Source organism: Prinia subflava, chromosome 1, assembly GCF_021018805.1.
Source record: "Prinia subflava isolate CZ2003 ecotype Zambia chromosome 1, Cam_Psub_1.2, whole genome shotgun sequence".
Taxonomy (NCBI): Eukaryota; Metazoa; Chordata; class Aves; order Passeriformes; family Cisticolidae; genus Prinia; species Prinia subflava.
In genome coordinates, this window is record NC_086247.1 from 22,699,500 (window position 1) to 22,720,295 (window position 20,796).

The 20,796-nt window shown below is 37.4% G+C and overlaps 1 protein-coding gene across 1 annotated transcript in view; it reads right to left on the reverse strand.

Moving 5' to 3' along the window:
- CPQ (carboxypeptidase Q) overlaps positions 1 to 20,796 on the reverse strand; it is a 149,539-nt gene that overhangs the window by 76,804 nt on the left and 51,939 nt on the right. Inside the window, exon 4 of the mRNA XM_063390573.1 lies at positions 19,388 to 19,595. Coding sequence (XP_063246643.1) covers positions 19,388 to 19,595 — 208 coding nt within the window. The remainder of the gene's footprint in view (positions 1 to 19,387; positions 19,596 to 20,796) is intronic.

Genomic DNA, 20,796 nt, shown 5'->3' on the forward strand with positions numbered 1-20,796 from the left:
CAAGGAATGCTGGCTTTGAGAACAGACTTCCATTTTGCAAGAGCTGAATAGTTAGAGATTATCAAATATATTATCTAACATTTCTCATTTCTCTCTCTCTGCCAGGATTTAAAAAACTTGGGTCTTCTGTCTCTTGCTATCCTGTGAAGTCATTCTTGTTCTAATTCCCTGTGCATATACCGTGATTCACACCTCCCTCCATCCTTTTCATTACCTCCCCTTTGTAACCTCCTTTTTTCTGACAATCCTAATTCCACAGTTAAACATGACAGAGTAAAGGATTTCTCTTTCTACTGCCCAACCATGTCACTCCCCATGCCTCAAAATCCTCTTAGTGAGTTTAATCCCTCAGCTTCCCCCACTTTGTCAAACAGCTTTCTGTACTTGCTCTGAACTTCAGGAACTTTTATTTTAAAATCTGTACTTCTAAACTTTTTACAAAGCAGTATTTTAATTGCTCCCTATGTGTCATCCACTTCTCACATCCTTAGTTTCAGTGGTAAAATATTTGGTAGAGTAACTACCCTATTATTCTGTTTAAGTGTCCTGAAAAGCTGGAATACTATGGACACAACCACAGCTATCTGCATATAGCAAAATTATAAGGGCAATCACATTCTTTGTTCTAGATGAGAACAAAGCTCCATCTCCTTTTCTTATAATTGGACTGTAAATTAGGCAAGTTCCAAATATTCCCACAGGGGGTAACTTCATAACTGTATCTGGATTTCAAGATTAAGAAAATGCACCCTAGAGTGCATCTTCAGTGCCTGTGAAATTCTACCCTACTACCAGCACAAATGGTACATTTTCAGCAACATGGACTAAAGTCAAAGCAATAAACCCATTTCATGCATTTCTCCAGAACATCTAATCAGCTTCAGACTACCAGTTATTATTGCAAGGTGCTCAGTGACCTGAACCTAAAAACTGCCAAGGATGACAAAACGCCGCAGGCAGTGCTGTGTCACAGCTGCAGCTACTGTGGCAGAGGAAAGAACAGAACAGTCAAGGTCACAGGTGGTGGCACCACCAACATTCAGCGTGATGAAACACACTGCACTGGTTAAAAGGCAACTAACTCCAGACTTCTTCAATAAGATTAAATTTGCCCAAGTTAGCAGGACCACTTTCGGAAAAATTAATTCCCACCAAAAATGAGTCCAAGTGCCTGATCCAGCAAAGGCAAAGAGGTTTTGGTCCTCTCATTTGATTTTGAAGTAGCAATGAGTATAAAGCTTTTTTATTATTTGCTGCTGTAACACACTATAAACATTTATCACAATGAACAGGCAAATAAAGTGTCAGTGTCACCTATGAGCTCTGTTCAAAGCATTTTCTGTTCCCATAAAAATTTGCATAAGCTAAAAAATATTCACTGCCAAGTGAATTTCCAAAAGACACAGTTTTGAATGAGAGAGAGAACATGGTAATTTCACATAGATACATTTATATCTTGTGAGTAGAGTCAGAGCTGGCATCCATCACATCTTTAACTTGCAGATTCTTCCTATCCTCTCCTTCAGGCCTGCTGTTGGATAAATATCAAATTTTCAAATGCTCTCTCAAGAACATTTTACCCCATCTAATAAAGCTATGGTAAGTGTTTAAACCTACTTTGAATCCTGCAGGACTCACAGTATTAATATTTTTCAGCTATAAACACTATAATTTAGCTGAATACTATTCCCTAGTATTGCTTAGGTATGTTTCCAGTTCATCACATGTACAACTGATCTGATATTAATGATACATTAATATTATAAAATTATTGTATATGTTATATTATTAAAATTATAAAGACATCTACCTGCTTTACCTCCCAAAATCTCTTTAGCAAAGATTATACAGTGGCAGTTCCTCATAAATTTCACTTGCCATTATATAGCCAATTTAACTAGTTCAATTGAAGGTTTCTTAAGTTCATAATCAAAGAATTAATGACTTGTAGCTCAACAATGAGAATTCTGAGCTAGTAGCATTTACTGTATCAGCCCAATTTTTAACAACTTAAACAATGTTGAACAATAGTTCATTCCTTTTCTCTTTCCTTAAGTCTCCTTAAGTACTTTTACAAACACAACCTGCTAAAAAACAGTTGCAGATGAGGTGAAGTTTCCTCAGAGGTTATTTGTAAGGATATTTGCCAATAATTGTGAAGTAAAGTTATATTTCATCACAGTTGCTTTCAAATGCTGAGAAAACTGAAAAGGTAAGGATTTTTTTCTTCCTAAAATGATTGTGCTTTGCCCACTTTATATCATGGCATCTACATTTCTGTCACTTTGTTTTTAATTCCTTATAAACAATTTATAGAAGCAGAGCAGTTCCCATGATCAGATTTTTAGATACAAGAATGATCTTTTGCCCCCCGCTTAAGTCCTTGATTATACAAACTGTATAATCTTCTCACCCAATATTTAAAGCATGATTACTGTTCATTATAGGACTTAACAGAAAGAAGCCAGTATGGTTCAGATGATAAAGTTTCTGCATGGAGGGCACAGTGAAAGCTAAACCAGATTCCTCTGCCTGTTTTTTGCTTATAAAAATATCACACTTAATTAAGGGGCTTTTAAAAATTTTCTGACTGAGCAGATTATTGGCAAAAACAAATCAGGCACCAGTCAAAACAAATAATCCCTTTGATTTACTCCTCTGACGACTCTAACTGGTTGAGTGTAACTCATTCTTGAAAGAATTTTGCTCCCCAGATCCCACACTGTGAGTGGCTTTCAGCCCTGTTAACAAAGCGAAGTGGTCTCTGGTTTTCAGGGGGAGGCTCAGTGATGTGGAGAGCCTTGGCAGGGCTACAAAGGCGCAGCAGAATGGAGGCAGTCTAAACAGATACGGCTGTTTGCTTTCTGTGCCGGAACTGCTGAACACAGAAGTAAACTGTGTGAACTATGAGCCCTGTCTGCTCGCTCCAAGTACCACCAAAAGCACAGCTCATGATAAAGTCTGCTTTCTGCTGACAAAAACATGCTCAAAAACCCCTTTATACAACAAGCCTGTATAAATGGGAAGTATTCTGTACATACAAAAGAGCTTAGCTGAGATGGCTAAAAGCCTAGAAGAAACCTGATGAGCACAAAGGACACAAACCAAGTTAGGAAAATAAAACACAGAGTGCCTCATGTTCTGCCTGGAAAATATGGCAGAAGTGCTATTCTAGCCTAGGCATACCTAGTAACAATCTTGAAACACTTGACCTACACCCTTGTCAAAGAAACTACACTTCAATTCAGGGAGGAAAAATAAATAAGCACCAAAATATGCTTTAAAACTAGTGTGATGGTCCAGCTGGAAGACTGCCATGTTGCTTCCTCAGCATCTACCTCAGTTCTCCCAACTTCATGGAAATACTCTCTATACCATGGACTTCTAGGAAATAAAACTGGACCAGACTGGGTATGCCTACAGTCGTGCAACTGGGTCTTGAGCATCTCCCCTTGGCTTCATTCTCTCCACTGCTCAGCTTCATGGGGTGCAGGTTCCACTTCACTGAGCTGATCCCACAGACTTGCTGTCACAGCACAACAGGGTGAAAATGAAAGAAGGGGATGTATTTCTCCAGCACAATCACTTGTGGCATCCTAATAAATACAGTGCTCCACAATGTTTGAATTCTATATGATATCCCAAGTGTCTCCCTTCTAAACCACAGTAAAATGATTTATTCCATTGAAAAAGAGTGCATTAGCTAGTCAAGTACCGAAAGCACTGTCCAAAATATTTAATTTCTCTGTAAAAAACTTTTTTGTTGTTGCGTGATTTTTTACTTATTCAGATACAGCTGAAGTGATTCACTCCAAGTTACTAAACCAGTAATTTATTAATCATTCCATCTAGTCTAGGAACTGCTGCACAAAATGCACTAAATGAAAGTCACAAACTCTTTTATCCTTGAGCAATTTTCCTTGGATACACAGCAATCCATTTACAGTATGTAGAAATTAGCTAGTGAAAGGATTATTACAATTTCTTTTATCTTCAGAAGAGTTATGGTTTCTAAGTGCAGCATCACTGGGAAGCTCTTTCACATACACTTTCAAACAAGACAATAAATCAAATGTACCAAATCTACTTTCAGTTACAGGATTTTCATTCTTGTAAGACACAGCAAAAAGCTGAAAACAGTTTCACAGGTTTCAAAAGACATGTCTATACAGTTAAATATTGAGAGTATGTTCAATTAATACAAAATTATGCTGAAAAGTACACTGCACTGGTTACCACTGAGTCAGGAAATGGAGCAAAAATATGCTCTAAGAAAGAGCAAGTGAAGCTGCTGGGTTTAGTCATTGCACTTTATCCTTCACACAGCTTCTTGAATAAATAGCTGTATAAGTCTTAATCAAAGTGGGGTTCCTAGATATAATTTCAGGTATTTCATACAGTTTAAAAAAATAATCTCTACTAAGAAACTCAGATGGATTATAATTTCAAGGAAAAGTGAGTTGCTCTTATGTTATTGTTTTATAAGTATGTGCTCAGGTCCATTCCCAGCTCTGACAACATTCACTAAATATCTTCCTGATTAGATTGCCAAGAACAATGTAACTCCATACCCAAGTATGTCAGATATATATTATTTGTGCACCGTCACACCCAGAAACAAAGCATCTTACACAGCATAAATTTCTTCCAAATTTTTCCAAGTCTTCTTGGAATAAGCAGGACAAAAATATTCATATTGCAGTGCAGAACATTTATTTCCAGCCAAAGATTTTTCTTGAAGTATGCAAGTCAGGCTGTACAACAAAACTTTCAGCAAAAACTTACAACAAAGAGGAAGATTCAGCATATGCTCCTTTCTAAAAAAATACAAATAAATTTAGAAGACATTTTCCTTGGTATCTAAGATCCCCCTCATGATTGTACCAACACATTCCCATGAATGTAAAAATAGAAATTTTTGAGTCCTCCTTTTCCTGAAACTAACTAAAGAAATAACTTCATTCACTCATATGACTGGTTGCGTCAAGGATGATGCCAGCAGAAGGGGAAGTTAAAATTCTAATATATGGATATGAAGTCTGATTTTTTTTCCTTGGGAGAATCCACTTCATCAACTATAATCATTTCTTCTGGCAACCTTCTCCTATGTGTCCAGTGGCAGACAATCTAACTGCAGAGATTTTGAAGAGTAAGTTTAGAAATGGGCAGTGGAGTAATGTAGAGCAATAAAGTTAAAATAGTAACATCAGATCTTGACTCTGTTCAGCAGAAAACTACTGCAGTCAGCAGTACACTGAGATGGGAGCTTAGCACACAGGCTGCTGCTATTTGGTATTTGCTGAATCTTTGAAAAGCTGCTTAATTTCCAGCAAAAGCAAGAGAGAAAGAAAAAAAAAGATACAGATCAGCATTAGTCATGGATACTATGCCTTTGAGCAAACTATGCTTAAGCCAGTGTTTACTAGAATCATGAACATTTGGGCTTCTGCAAGGACTACGAAATCCAAGAGAATCCCCAGGCAAAGGAATTACTTCATCCAAGAGCAGAACCTGCATTCTTGGACTGGCAACCTCGGCTGCTCTTTCTTGACAGGTCCTGTGTGTGAACCCTTGCAGGGAGGGCTGCTCTGGGCTGTTTCCCACCATGGACACACACTTTTCTACACGAGAAAGTGCAAATGCCAGACTACACCCCAGTGCAGCTGTGATGGTCGGATGGTTGACACAGTAGTCGTATACTGTTTGCCCTAAAAGCAGACAAAACCATGTATCAGAATGTCTTTTTTAAAGTTTTGCTTATGTTTTTTTCTGGAGAAACAATACTTACAGATGGGCATGGTGCTGTATCTCTATGGCAGAGAAAGTGAGGTCAAAGAAGGTTGCCTTTCTCTAGAATAAAAGGTCAGTGAATGCCTTATTTCCTGAGCAATTTATTTCTACAGGCTTGGACCAACTTTTAGAAGTAACATCTCCTACAACAGCTTTGTCAGAAGGTGGCCCATCATGCAAGAAAACAATACCTACTGACTTCAGTTTCCATTCTGTGTTTTCAGATAGCATAGGCCCATAAAACTCAAGAGCAGTAAAGACGACTCAACACCTTAAATACAACTAAATAAAATTTACCAGTATAGGGTACGTATCTTCAGTAGAAGACAGAAGTGCCAAGTTTGTGGGTTTCTTAGCATGTCTTTTTGTGCCACTAGAACTCTCCTCTGTCAAGTTCATCTTCATCTACCTGTTCTTCATTTGTGAACTGGTCTCTTGTAAGCACCAGACCAATGGAATCTTGGTCCCATTACAGTTGAAATCCATGGTGAGGAAGAAAGAAAATGTAGACGTGTCTCACTGACATGTTGTTGGTGCCTGAGTCTATGCTTTCTTAACAGCTCACCCCACATTCTCTGAGGCTGCTGAAAAGCAGGAAGAGAGAGCTGAACAACAGGCATTTCATCACCACTCATGGGGACTGCTTGAGGAAGGACTAGAAGCATTTTAACAGAGAACTCAGGAAGCCATAAATGTATCTTTTTTAACCATCAGCTTTGAAACACAAGCTTTTTATCTTCTGACCTGGACGTTGACTATGCCAATTCTAGAAGGCTAAAATTCCATCAGACAAGCTTACAGCAGCCTTTGAGTAGTACCTCCGTGGTTTTGCTTGCGAATGAGAGGTTCAGACAGAATAGCAGTTGGCACATTCAGTTTCTTTGGAGTTACTTTAATGCACAAATACCCAAAGGTAGAAACATTTTTCTTAATACTTCTTTGCCCCATTTCCTTTCAAGGCATAAATTGGAAGTGGGTAGGAGAAGCAATCCTTTGTAGGTCACCTTGAACTTGAAGAGCAGTTACTTAAAATTTGTAATCAAAATAAATGTGCCTCACTCATAATGCTAGCACTGCACGGATTATATCAAGTGGTCAACTGAAGATGAGAAATCTCTCTAGCAACACACAGTGAAAGCTCCCAACCTCCAACTGCCCTTCCCCAGGACCTGGCCTTGCAGAGTCAGCACTCCCCAGCCCAAACCAGCTGGGGGAATTGGGAAAGACACGTTCTCCACATGTGCAGACACTCAGCAGTGCAACAGCAGAGCAGGCACACAGTCAGAACATCACAAAAATAAATAAGGATGACAGCAAGAAACACAATGGGTATTTCAGTACAGCTCTTCATGCAAAAATGTGCTCTTGGCCCACAAAATCACCCCATTCACGGCTGAGCCAAAGAACTGCAAGGGTCACAGTCTTGTGACCTTTACAACACTTCCTCTTCCCAAAACTGCAGACTGCCCACCAGCTGACTCATTTTGTCAAGCACCAAAAAGGTTTCCATCATTTGGTACTCTGCAGGCCACAGTGTGAGAATCTGGCTGTAGCACACAGCTAAACAATTCCTGCATTTAATTTCAAACAAATGGGAGAAGGACGACAATCCACACCACTTCAAAAAGGTACTGCAGTAAGCCAGATGGTGGGGATTTCATCTTGGAGAAGGCTGCTGGTTTACAATGATAGGATGTGAGGGGAAGAGAGGTAGAAATCTGGCACCCCACCAATGCAATGCAGCGCAATATCTGCTATGTGGGTAGTGTTTCAGTGGTAAAGGTTGTAACTCCAGTCCAAGACTGAAGCAGGAAATCACGTCATGATATCTTGAATTCACATGTGCTCTGAATTTGTAAATTTGTGATAGTTAAATTACCTACAAAGTGGTTTCATTAGTCACAATTAAATATTTTGTGTCGTTTATTACGCATGTGAAAAAAGTGATGTAGAATTATTTCATTCCTTTGCTCACAGTTTGAGTCAATTTTGCTATTTATGCTACCATTTTTCCTTTTTATTCTTTTCAAAAAGCATTAAAACAAAGAGTGAAAAGATCCTTTTTCCAAGGTTCAAAGAAGATTGTGATAAACATTTTATATTTATCACTTTTTAAAATATTGATCTTATGTATGGATACAGACATTCAATCAATTCCAATTTTAACTGCAGAGCAAAATCATTAAACATGCATATTTGTTAAACCTGTGCCAGAAATAATTTTATTTTCTTCTAGAGGCAAAGGTTTAATTGAACTTGAGACACTGGAGAGAAAATGAACAGAACTCTGAGAAAATGGCAGTTCTTCACTAGATTATCTAGAGCACCTTAGATAAATGGAGGTTTCTTAATTCCTAATTCAGTAGGTCAGTTGTAGACCAATTGCACAGCGTTATGCTACTTGTTTCAGAAAAATAACTTCTGTGAATTATCATCTGACAGAGTTTCTATCTGCAATTGGTTCAATGAAAAAGGAGACAAAGATGTCTTTTATTCCACAGGAGATGGATGGTTTGAGTTACATGATAGAAAAGACACAACATTATCTAAGTCACTACAGTCATATCCCAAGTCAGTGTTGTATCCATAAAGCAACATGTTGGATTTACTGAACACAGTGCAGATAATCCTTTGATCTCTGGTTCTGCTTGTTCCAATAGCCCAGTTTCAATTTGGTATTAGCAATTATGATTAACATTACAATCAAATATGTGGTTTCAGATATGGGAAAAAAAATCGGTCCTCTACTTCAAAGATTCAACAATAGATTATAAAGTGCTCAAAGAAGCAAAATGAAGTTATTGAAACCATGCTAGTATCTTTTTGTACCACCCTGAGAGAAGAAATCCTTATCCTAAAAGATATACATTTAAATGCAAATGCAATTATAGACAAAGAAGATCTCTTCAAACCACTAAAACCATATTCATAGTAATTTATACAGTTTCTATGCCACTGGATTTTAACAGCTAAAATTAGTGCAAGCTAGCTGCTCGTTCTTCAACATTTTAGTGGCTTTCAGAGATCATCTTAATTAAATGCCTTAAGTGATCCTCAGTCAAACAGGGGAAGGTTTGGTTGGAATTTTTGTTTTGTTTTACCTTTAAACACACAGAGCCTTTCCCAATTAGATAAAAGTTCCTTATTAGAAACCAAAGATGAGAGGTCTTTGTGCTTTTCAACACATTCGATTCTTTTACTAACACTGAATTTAATAGCAAATTATTTAATTTTACAGATTTGCAAATTCTGTATTTTCCCAACTATGTATTATGGTCTGGATCTTAACTAAGATTTGTGCTTTGTGATGTTGCAGAATCCTATGCTGAAAGGTCACTAAAAGATTTTTAAATGGGCTATGTAGATAATTAGAAAACAAAGCCATCTCTTTTCATCTCTTTGAAAAAAACAGCAGCAATTACAGCATGCCCGACCAGATGCTCTCTTAGGAACTTTATGCACTTGTGGAAGATTGTCTAGATGCCTCCACTTATCTCTGAACAAACATGTTTTTCAAGTGTGACTCGTCAATTCCCCAAGTCGGGAATGTTTCGAAAATATGCTTTCTTACCAGCAGGGCAGACCTGCCAAGGAAAAGCTGGATATAATCTCTCCATACAATTTGTACTATGCCTGCTAAGTTGTAAGTACCTTAGAACTGTTTTAGTGAATAGGGGCAAGATCTTGTATGAGGCACCTTGCTGGGAAACATTGTACATTGCATTTCTGCTTCCTAAAGAAAAACAGATCCCATTTCATCCTGATGAGAATGAGCCAGTCCTATGAATTTGCCAGGGCTATTCTGAATTGCTGTTTTCTTCTTCAGAGTCCTTAGTACTTTTGTGTTTCTGACCCTGCCAACATCTGTGATCACATTCCCTCCCCATGGTCCAGTCACCACCAAACTCAGAAGGTCACAAAGAATTGTGACTGTGAATTTAGCTCAAGTTGTTCTTAATTCATTGAAAACTCTGTCAGAGATTAAAGAAAATTGAAGTAATTTGAGTCCAAACCATTGCTGACTTGGAGCATTCTGAAAGCATTCTCAAGCACTCTGAAAGTCTTGCTGGGTATTTTGAAGGAGCAACAAGGGCTGTTATGTTGATCACAGGATTGTAGCAGGACATTGTGAGCATAACAAAGTCCATAGACAAAAGAATATCAAGTTTATGTATTTTCATATAATCTAGAATATTATCCTTACTAATTTTGTTGAAATTTAACCAATCAAAGACATCTTATTTATATTTCTTTGTACTTAGTTGTACCTCTTTCCTGAAACTAATAATTTAAATTAGTCTAGGCAATTTTAACTTAAACTGCCAAATTAATCAATGAAAAAGTAAATGTACCATACTCAGTGGATAAGGGTGCAATCCAATTACTTTTTTGAAATTATTTGAAGGCTGGAAAGTCTAATGAGCGAGAGAAGAACATCAGACTTGGGCTTGCTATAAATAGGGTTATTAACTATAACCTATTTATTAGCACAGCTGCAGTCTTCCAGAAGGACCTGCAGAAAAACTTGCAGAACATGTTAAGAGACAGTCAAATAAAGTATCATCTGAATATTAATTCCAGCTAAGTGAACAGATTCCCCAGAGCACTTTAACATATGAACTGAGGTTAGTGGACTTCAGGCAGAAGTGTAGAATATAAATCCAAGACTTCAGTTTCACAATGCCAAGAAACAAAGTTATACACAAGCAGAACAGACCATGAGCTGTATTATCTGCTGGTAAGATAAGACAGAGAGGAACATACTTGATGACAGTTAAAGATCCAGTTTTTCCTTTCCTTCATAAAGAATTATGTACCTCAGGTCCTCTTCCTGATTATTTGAAAGGTGAAAGAAGAGGATGGAGGACATCACATTTCAGACATGAGTAATTTTCTCTTGGCAAGAAGCTGGATGATTGAGATTTCCCATTTGGAATGGTAGAATATGCCCTACTCTGCTGAGCACCATGCCACAGAAGGCGGTGTCCTAAAACTATCTTATGTATGTACATACACACAACTTACAGCAACAAATTCCTTTACAGTGAAAGATTATTATTTCACAAAGTACCTTCTCACAAAAGCAACATAATAGAAATTGGCACTTGAAGAGGATGAGAAAAATCTTTGTCCAGCTGACATCATTGAAAGTAAAAACTAAGCACAATGATCATAAGGCCAGGTACATGATGAAAAAATAAAGCCCAGAATTACAGAAGTAATGAGACAGTATTGATATCATTCCCCACATTAAAATATTTAAAATACACAGAGAATTCTACTGCTATTTTCTTATATACACTCTAGGGGAAAAAAGCTCACTGATGTGGTGCAATTTCTAACACAATATAGTTTTCAGACTATTTCATCTTACATCATGATATTCCATTCAGCCTCTACATGATAATGTCTGATTAAATGAATTGGAACACAGGGGTTTTTTCTGAATAATTTATACCAGAACATTGTAAACTGTTTTTGAGGCTAATATTTCACAATGATGGTTGTAAATTTGAATACTGGGAAAGAATTCAGATGTCAAAGAATTATGTAACTACTAGAAGAATACACATTTTAGTATATTTTTATTCAAATCTATAACCTAGTCCACAGAATAAATAACAGAATAAAAGTTAATGTGAAAAGCCAATGCAGACTGTGAGGAACATGCTTTTCAGCATGTATAAAGAAGCAAACCTACAAAACCTGTCATACAAAACACTTTTTTTGTTAAAGACCCTGTAACATCCTTTTTTTCCTTTGCAACTCCAGTAAAGAAAAAATGGGATCCCAGTTCTAAACACATAAAGCAGTTTACATTTGTGACAAAAACTATTGAAAAGAGTCAACAAAGATTCTTGTCCAAAATTCCACTTACCTGTTACAATGAATTAGGATTATATTTGTGCACAATGAAATTCTAGATAACTTACATATTACATCATGACATATGGGTATAAGTACTGATAATAATTGAGAAACTCTATGAAAAAAAAAGTCATTCTTTGATTTAATTAAGAACTATGCCTGCCAGACTCACAAGAGTCAATGTTTAACATTTTATAAACAAGCCTTTAAGACAGATTTTACTTGTATTATATGTTTTACAGAGTATTTTGCTTTGCCAAACCATAGTAAATATGTTTGCATCATTGCAACTACATTTACAATAAAGCTAGAGTGGCAAAGTTCAAGAACTTTAAGGTCTCAGAAGCCTGAGGGCCGCCTTCTAGACCAAAGTATAAACTACACGACAATGGTATTTTAAAAAGAAAAAGAACAAATGATATTAACATTTTAAGCATGTACTTTGTTAGTAAACCAACGTCTTGAGAATAATTCCATTAAAGACCACACCAACTGTGTCAGCTTATTGTTTACACCACCCCTCCCCACTCCCAGGTCTCACAAAGTATTAATGTGATGCCTAAAAACCCTACAAGTCTACCCACAATTCAGGAGCTGGTTCCATGTTTCACCATCTCTCTCTGCCCAATAAAACTATGAATTCTGCTCCACACTCCACCACATCCCTGAGCGACCATCTCAGTTGCTGTAATCATGCAGTTTGTAGAGTAACAACTCTGCTGTCGATATCTCAGTGTGATTAGCAGACCAAGTCCCCCTTTCACCTCAGTCCCAACCTGACCATTTTACATTTCACTTTCAGAATTTCTCCTTTCATTTCATCAACGATGTTATTTGTTCATTAGGTTAGTTGTCTGTCCACTGGATAAAAATCTCACAGTCAGATCTTCCACCTTGGTCCTGTATGTAGGAATCTCTGAATCTGTATTGAACAGCCCTCTATATCCAACCCACATATTCTTGGACAAGCAGTTTTCCATTACACTTGCATGGAAAATATGTATTTTTTTGCATGGCATTCATGAAAAGACAAGGTCTTGGTGGTCCCCCTGTTGTACAAGGTTACACATATAGTCTGCAGCTAACAAATACAACCATACAAGTACAGGTATTTGACAACTCCTGTAGAGAATAGCTGTTTTGAGACTAACCCTTGACACTTGGCAGTAGTCTTTCTGGGCCCTACTTATTAATAATGAAAAGAAAAATATTGTTTCTTTCCTCCGTCCACCTCAATATTGGGTTTCTTACTTCATGCCTCAGGCAAGTTTTACATCTGCCAAACCCAGGACTACACTTTAGATATTCTTGCATATCAGAATGCAAGAAAAACACAGTGTAATTTTAGAAGAAAACTTCTACAATGTGGAGGGAAAGAGCTTTCACAACCATTTGTAAATCCTATGTGTATTTGTAAATTATTACTGAAATAAAATCCCACAGTAATTCTTTAAACTGCTGTGTGGGAGTAGAGACAAAAGAATGGATGGAAAGAAAAAATATTACAGCATATCTGTTTATACTCACACCATCCAAAAGACTAAAAAACTGCATGCTCTGATGAATTTGCTGGCCAACAGAACAAGAACTTTAAATGTTACTTTTTAATTTCTAGTCTCAGAATTTAGTTGGTTACAATTTAGGATTTAAAACACAACCAAACTCTGAAGAGTTGTGTCCAGAGCAAAGGTCCAGCAAGTAGCTTTGGGCAGAAACCAATCTAGACTCAAAAAAAGAAAGGGGCTGGGGTACACAGCCAGCTGTCATGTACAGGTGATATCAATGACCACGCTCAGGTGGAAGGAAGGAAGCTCACTGGCTAGATTTACATCAGGAGAATAAAAATAGAACATATATAGCAAGGTGAACAGCATCATTCAATTCTTCCAAACTCCACTTCACTCTAGTGAGGAAGGCCACCCTTGTCACTGTCACCCTGGTGCTGCAGTGACTTAGGACATTGCCATTCTATGCCAGTGAGTTGAGACTCTAAGAAGGTGCTACTCCCTGTGGAGCAGGCACTGGAAGTCCCTAAAGCTGGTCACCATTGTTCCTTCATATTGCAATGGTGTTATGCAGTGACAGCAGCTGTGCCTCAGCTGGCAAGAGGAGAACCCTTTCAGAGAGTTGCTGGCTTGCCCAGGTGTGCTGGAGCACATCCCTTAGTCCTCCTCTGGTATTACCAAGCTGGGACATAGAGCGGGTGTCTTCAAGTGGCTTCAGAGACTGAAACCACCCTGACCATGTCCCCCACTCTCATCTGCCCACTTATAGACATAGTCTATATTTTCATTCAGAAAATACATGAACTTCATAGAGGTCACACTACCCTGGTGAACCTGAACAGATTCCTTCAAGAAAAACTGTATCAGGAAAATAATTTTTGAAAATACCCAAGTTGTTTTGAATCTTTCTTCCACATATAAACATTCATTTGTTCCACCAATATTTCAGACACCTAGCTCTAAGTAGTACAATGTTTTTCAACTGTTGCCACTAAACAACATCCACCCATATGTACAAATGAAATTTAAGTTGTAGCTATTACATACCCAGACACTGAAGTTTCTAAAAACATAAGTACATTAGGGTGCAATGGGCATTTAATCACAAGGCAAACTACTGGCAAGTTCTCCCTGGCAGAATTAAATGCTTTTGGTCAGCTCTTGGGTTTTAAATAGGTGATTAAAGTCTTAGAATGTTTGCCAAGCTTCACACCACAAAATCTAGCACACAGTTTAGTCTTAAAATCTGATAGGCTTTCTGGTAGGTAAAATAAATTAAAAAAAAATAAAGAAAGAAATAAAATTATCACTTTACAAAAAATTTCCTTCATATCAGTTTTATATTAATTTGACTGTTTTCATAACGACAAGATCTCTCCTTTAGAACAAATGACAGCAATATTGCCACTCCCACAAGGCACAGGATAAAAGACAGCCTCCAATTAATAATACAAAAGCCAGTTCTTAATAAAACAAACACACCCAGAGGTACTACTTATTTCAGCAAATATCAACAAAAATACTTCAAAGAAAATACAACATTTCCTAACAATGCCAGTATTCTTTCTTCACCCTTTCGCTTGTTTCTGTTTTACTATTTCTTTTTCTACTTTTCTTGCCCATCAGTTCACTGTCATGAAGTAATGGGCTGGCACTCTCAAAACTTTCAAAACCAAATCTCTATAATAATCTTCTAATTCTTTCAAATTCACTTAAACTGTAGCAGCAATTACAGTCACAGGAGAGAGGCTAACAGAATTTTATTTAGAAACCCTTCAGCATTTTGGAATGAATAGCAAAACAATCCACATGGAGAAAATGTGATAATGGAGCCATAACATGATGGCATCAGGCTCTTAAAACATTTCTCCTCAAAGTTCTATTGTATGCATGATTTACTTTGAGCATAGGGATATCTGGAAGCCACATCAAAGAGCTAATGGAGAGACATTTTGTTAACATATGTAGAACTGATGCCAGGCCATAAAACAACACTGCACTGAGTATTACACATCTTCAGAAAAGCCTGGTTGTTTTGTGTTGATTTTTTTTCTTGAGGTTGGGGTGGATTTTTGGTCTACAAATGATTTCTTCCGTTATGTGCATGAATGCCTAACAGGCTCAGAAGCCTGGACAATTTTTATGTTCTCTTGTTCCCTGGATCTTTGCCCAGTATCACAAAATCAGAGACAGGGCTGATCTTTGAAACTGGGAAAGGAAGAAGAATGAAAAAGTAAATAAGCATCTATGTCCTTTGCAGAACAGGTTCTGTTACATCAATCACAGACTGGTAAAGAACCTCACAACCTACACTACTATCTAAGCACCTCTAATTCTCAGGTCATCCCTTGGACTGCTGCTTTCAAAGTGCTGCTCAAGCTTGGCTCTAAGCTACAGTATATTTTTCAATGATCATGTCCTTGGTGATTAAAATGGAGACACTTTTAAAATTGTACATACTATAGATATGGCATTCCATAAATACAGGAGGCCAAAAAGCTTTGTAGAATGAATTTCTGGAACAGCTCTCCAGGATCCTGAAAAGGCCACTTATAAGATCCTCTGTTTCTGCTCCAAAGTATTTATCCTGGATCACAGTAAAATGAGCAGACATTAAATTTATGTACTTTGTAGGGCACTTAGGAAACAGTTTTTCCATCACTTAGTAACTGTAGGATAAGTAAAGCAGCACTGCACACCAAGAAAAGACACTGAAAGTCAAGACTGTAGAGGAGTTATAGCTTTATGCACTTTGATATCTTTTCAGTTAATCACATATTTTGTGGTTCCATGTTTGGCACATTAGGTACATTGAAGCCAGATTAACAACAAACAGCTGCTATTTATAACATTTCCCCAGAGACTGGAACTGTTGCTGCTGCACTTTAAGACCAATCATGTTACATCTGTATTAAAATGAGAAGACAAACATGTTTTACTGCCAGCTCTGCCTGAATTTCAAATGAAAACCACATTAGTTAACTTCTGAATTTCTCAGTCAGTCAGTCTCCAGCGTCAGCTTACATAGTTTAAATAAAACATCTCACCAACACACAATACAGCACAAAAAGATGCTAACAGCATGGGCCTAGGTGCAACAGAGTGCTCAAATACTCCTCCAAGATAAAAGTCAGGAATGGACTGCAAATGTCTCTAACCTGCAATAGCTGGGCCTCAGCAGGTTCTGCTACCCTACCTTTGTCACTTCAGAAACTCCTTGGCTCAACTGTCAGCAGTCACACAGGCTTAAATATATTAAGTCCCACAACCCACATGTTTTCTACTCTCACTGCTGTCCTGAGCACCATGGGAATGGAAACACAAGCTCAGAAAGGTTGCCAGGCCATCAAGTCATAGCATGTTTGGTCCCACTGTTTCCCTTTTGTTTATAGGAGGAAAAGGTGGATCTTGAATTCATTATCCTATAGGCACAGGCTCACCTCCTTTGGGCACTTACAGGTTAATCAGGATGTGGATGTCTCTGTTCCAATCACACATGATCACACCTGCTCTGACATAGGAAGGGGTCTGGGGTGAACAGTCTTTTCCTAACTTAAAGGGATTATAGAATTATAAACAGAACAGAAACATTGGTGAGACACTGAACTTTAGTGACAGCATGACAAAATCCATTTTCTTTTTTCTCTTCAGATGCTTTCTACACTACCTGAAAACTTGATACTGCAAAGTTCCAGCTTGCAGTAGGTTTTGCCATACATTTTTTAGAGCTCGAATATTTGCTTACTGCCTACTGGCCAGCCAAACAGAAAGGATAAAGCAGGAGGGAAACCTGAATTATCAGCGGGTTAATTTTTCAAAAGTACTTGCACATTGGGTACAGAGATACCTCAAAAAGACACAGGACATATGTGTTCATGTCACATCATTGCCTCTGAAGACGAATGCACCCCTGAGAGCTTGATGCTTCACAAAGCAGTAATGCCATTTCTTTTACTACTTTAGGTTACTTGGAAATGCAAATGTGTTGAAGTTAAGCATAGGTGCTTAAAATAAAGTTTACAAATTGAACAATTCTGAGTATGTTTTGATGATTTCAACATTTCTTGCAGCAGCAATGACTTTCAGAATGCTAAGTCTAAAATACAGCAAACTCTTAGGAAAATATATCAAAAACATGTCAACTACTATTTTTCTGTTTTCCTTAATGATTTTCTAGTTTTACCCCCCCAAAACTCCAATTGCTATATGCAAGAATCCACATAAAACACTTGGAAAAATAATTGAAAAAGGAGGAACAGAACTGAATATGCCGTAAAGGTGGTCAAATTAAAAAAAAAAAAAAACACACCAAAAACCCACCAAAACAAACAAAAAAAGAACCCCCCAAACCCCCTTAACAGTTAAGAAAAAAATGTAATTATTTTCTCCTGTAACGTACTTTAATAATAATAATTAATATTGCTTGTAGCATAAACTTGTCAGACAAGTATTATTTCAGTTTATGGCGATTATTTTTAATAAATATGTTAAAATCTCATGGAAGGAATTAATGAATTATTTATAAATCAAGGAGTATATTAAATTCTGGTCAATATATAGATAAACACAAGCATAGCTAAATGTGTAGTTACATCTTGAACAGAATCACTTTTCACCAAGCTTCACACTCCCTCCCTCCCACTTTCTTCAGTGTCTTACAGCAACCCTTATTTTCAACTAAGTTTTAGCGGTTCACGTTATGATTTTCTGCAATACCTGTGACCAGTTATGTTTCACAGGTTTCAACCTAATTCTAAACTGTTCTGCTTTAGACCTTTGTAAGAGCAGTACCACCCACTGTGGATTTCTCACCCAGAGTTCAGAGATCCAGAATTGGAGTTGTTCCAATTCAAAACTTAAAACTGAAATTCTGGCCTGGGGAAATGGTACCTTTCTGTTCTCCGGACTTGCTCTGTGTTTTGAATCACTTTGGCATAGAAGGCATTGTAAGAGTTTGGGACTAGAAAGTATTTTATTGCCTAAATAGCGAGTTGGCTCGCCTTTTACCAGAGTAACGCAGTGGAATGAGCATGGTGAAGCACCCATTAAGGCTCCAAAAGGAACTGAGTAATGAAACCCCTAAACATTCACTTGTTTTATTTTTCTGTTTCTTGGTTACATTTTCAAAGTGTGTCCACTACCACTCCCATTAACATCAGCAGGGGGCTTGCAAATAAGCCTTTACCCAGTGTTTAAAAAAAATGAGCTTGTCCCTGGAAGTAGTGAAGAGATTCCAATCCATTTCATTACTTAAAGAAACAGAGCAGGACAGCAAAGAGAAGATCAAGTCCAGGCAAGCACCTTAACATATCTTTGAAGTCTACATTTGAGCACTTCATAACCTGAATTGAAATGTCAAATTTTGAAATACACCGAACATAATTCTGGAAAGATAGCCTGGTTAGAAACATCGTTAAAAATGCAGATGACAGAAAATTAAATTAAATGCACCTTCATTAGAAAGTTGGAACATTTAACTTGGTAAATATGTGTTTCATGAAGCTAGACTCACAGGTAACGTTATGTAAACCAATCAACCATCACAGTAGTTACTCTTTCCCTGCCCAGTGATCAAGCTGCTGAAACTGTACATTCATTGAGGATGACTAGGCACCACAAGCCAGAGCTAGAACTGTCATCTCAGAACAGATAAAGTCTCTTAAATAGATAAAACCTCTTCCCTGGTTTAAAGCTCAGAGATAGTGATTCTTCTTCTCCATTGACGCCATGGAAGTACAGTGTTTAAAAAAGCATTGTGGTTCAGTAAGTGCTCTAGCAGCAATTGCTAGTGTGCATCAACATTTTCACAATAAAACATACTGCCAGAAAACTAATTCCATGTTGTAAGCTCACACAGAAGACCTTGCACCAGGCACAAATCCTTCAGCATCATGAGTTTGGTTTGTACTATTTTTAGCTGGAAGAAGTTGGAAGAAAAGAGAAACCAAGAAGAAAAGAAGTTAACAATACAGAATTATGTAATGCTCAAACAGAATTTGTGGTGCAGACAGTTTATTCCAAACACACATACAACACCTGCTAAACACAGGCATGAAACCTGTTACCTGAAAAAGATTGAAAAGCTAAGATGTCTAAAATATAGAAGAGAGTGTGAATAAAAGTTACTTGTTTTAGGGATTTCTTCAAAAGAGTTGTTTTTTTGGTTTGTTTCTTCCGTATTTTTAAAGAAAAAATGAGGATTTTTATTGCATATTTTCACCCACCTGCTCTGGGTACTTGCTTCCAACTATTTCTGCCACAGTGTTAAAGGACAGAGAGTCTGGATAAGTCTTAGCTCCCATCCTCAGGTGCACAACAATCTTAGTGCTGCGGAGAGACATTCGTGCCATCATTTCAGCATCTTCCACAGAGATGCAAGCAGTGGGAATTTGGGGTACATCGGGCTGGTAATTCTGCCACCCGGTATGTGGACTGTAAAAAAAAACAACAAGACACTGTGTTAACAACTTAGCTCTGTAATTTTTTAGCATTACTGTAGAATTCTTAAAAAGAATACATTCATGACCACCTCCACCATATTCTCAAAAGGGACATAACTACAATTTTTAATAAACCTTTTGACAAAAATGCATCAAGTGTTTTTACACTAATCAGAATATCTGACTGTTACTATTATATGTGTCTAGAAACCTACTTGTTGTCTACTCTACTATTTAGGTCATTGCCATGCTTTGATATCACACCCTATTCACTGCTTTACCAGAAAGAAAAGCAATGGAAAGTCTAAATGAACAGGTTTCCATAAGTGCATTTTTTTTCCTGTGACAAGTAATGAAATTAAAATTTGCTATTAAATTTTAATGCTATTTTCCAAATAACAGAATTGCAGAAGAGATGAAGTTTGCAGGAACCTCTGGAGATCATCTGGACCAACCCCTCTGCTCAAGTGGGCCACCCAAAACCAGCTGCCCAGAACCATGCACAATGCATGAAAATCTTCACCTATGAGCCTTCTCACAGCAGCAGACACATCTTTTATAAAAATATATTTAAACAAACAAAAAGATTAAATTGGGTTATTTTTAAGTCTTCTAAACTGGAAAAAAACCCATTTAATTCCTGGAGGAAATATGTTGAGGAGGAAAGGAGAAACCTACTTTGTAAGGTTATAGATTAAGTAAAATGGAAGATTATTCATTTCTATTTATTTAGAAGAATAAATCCTTTTAAACAATAACAACTCATATAGTAATCAATAACATAACCTGCGGAGTAGATACGTATAAATGTTTATTTCACATGGAAATACTAAAAACCAGTTACAGAGCTCTTACAGGAGCTGCTCAGAGTATAGACAGATCCCTTTATTAAATTACAACAGTTCAGGAAATTATTGCTCTCAGTTGTTTACAGCTGAACCTCAATCAAAGGCCAGTGTCTCTTCCCATCATCTTTGCAGGTCAGGTGGCCCACGGCTCACCTTTGAAACAACCTGAAACAATTTAACCTGAAATCTGGAATGGCCTGTGCCATGTAATACTCTCTGAGTGGCATAAACTCACGTAGACTTATAAGTTCAGATCTTTTTTCCTTTTTTTTTCTTTCTCTTTGTCAGAAAAAAAAAGGTAGCCCTCATCCCCACTTTTAAACTGCAATAACTTGCTGCATATGT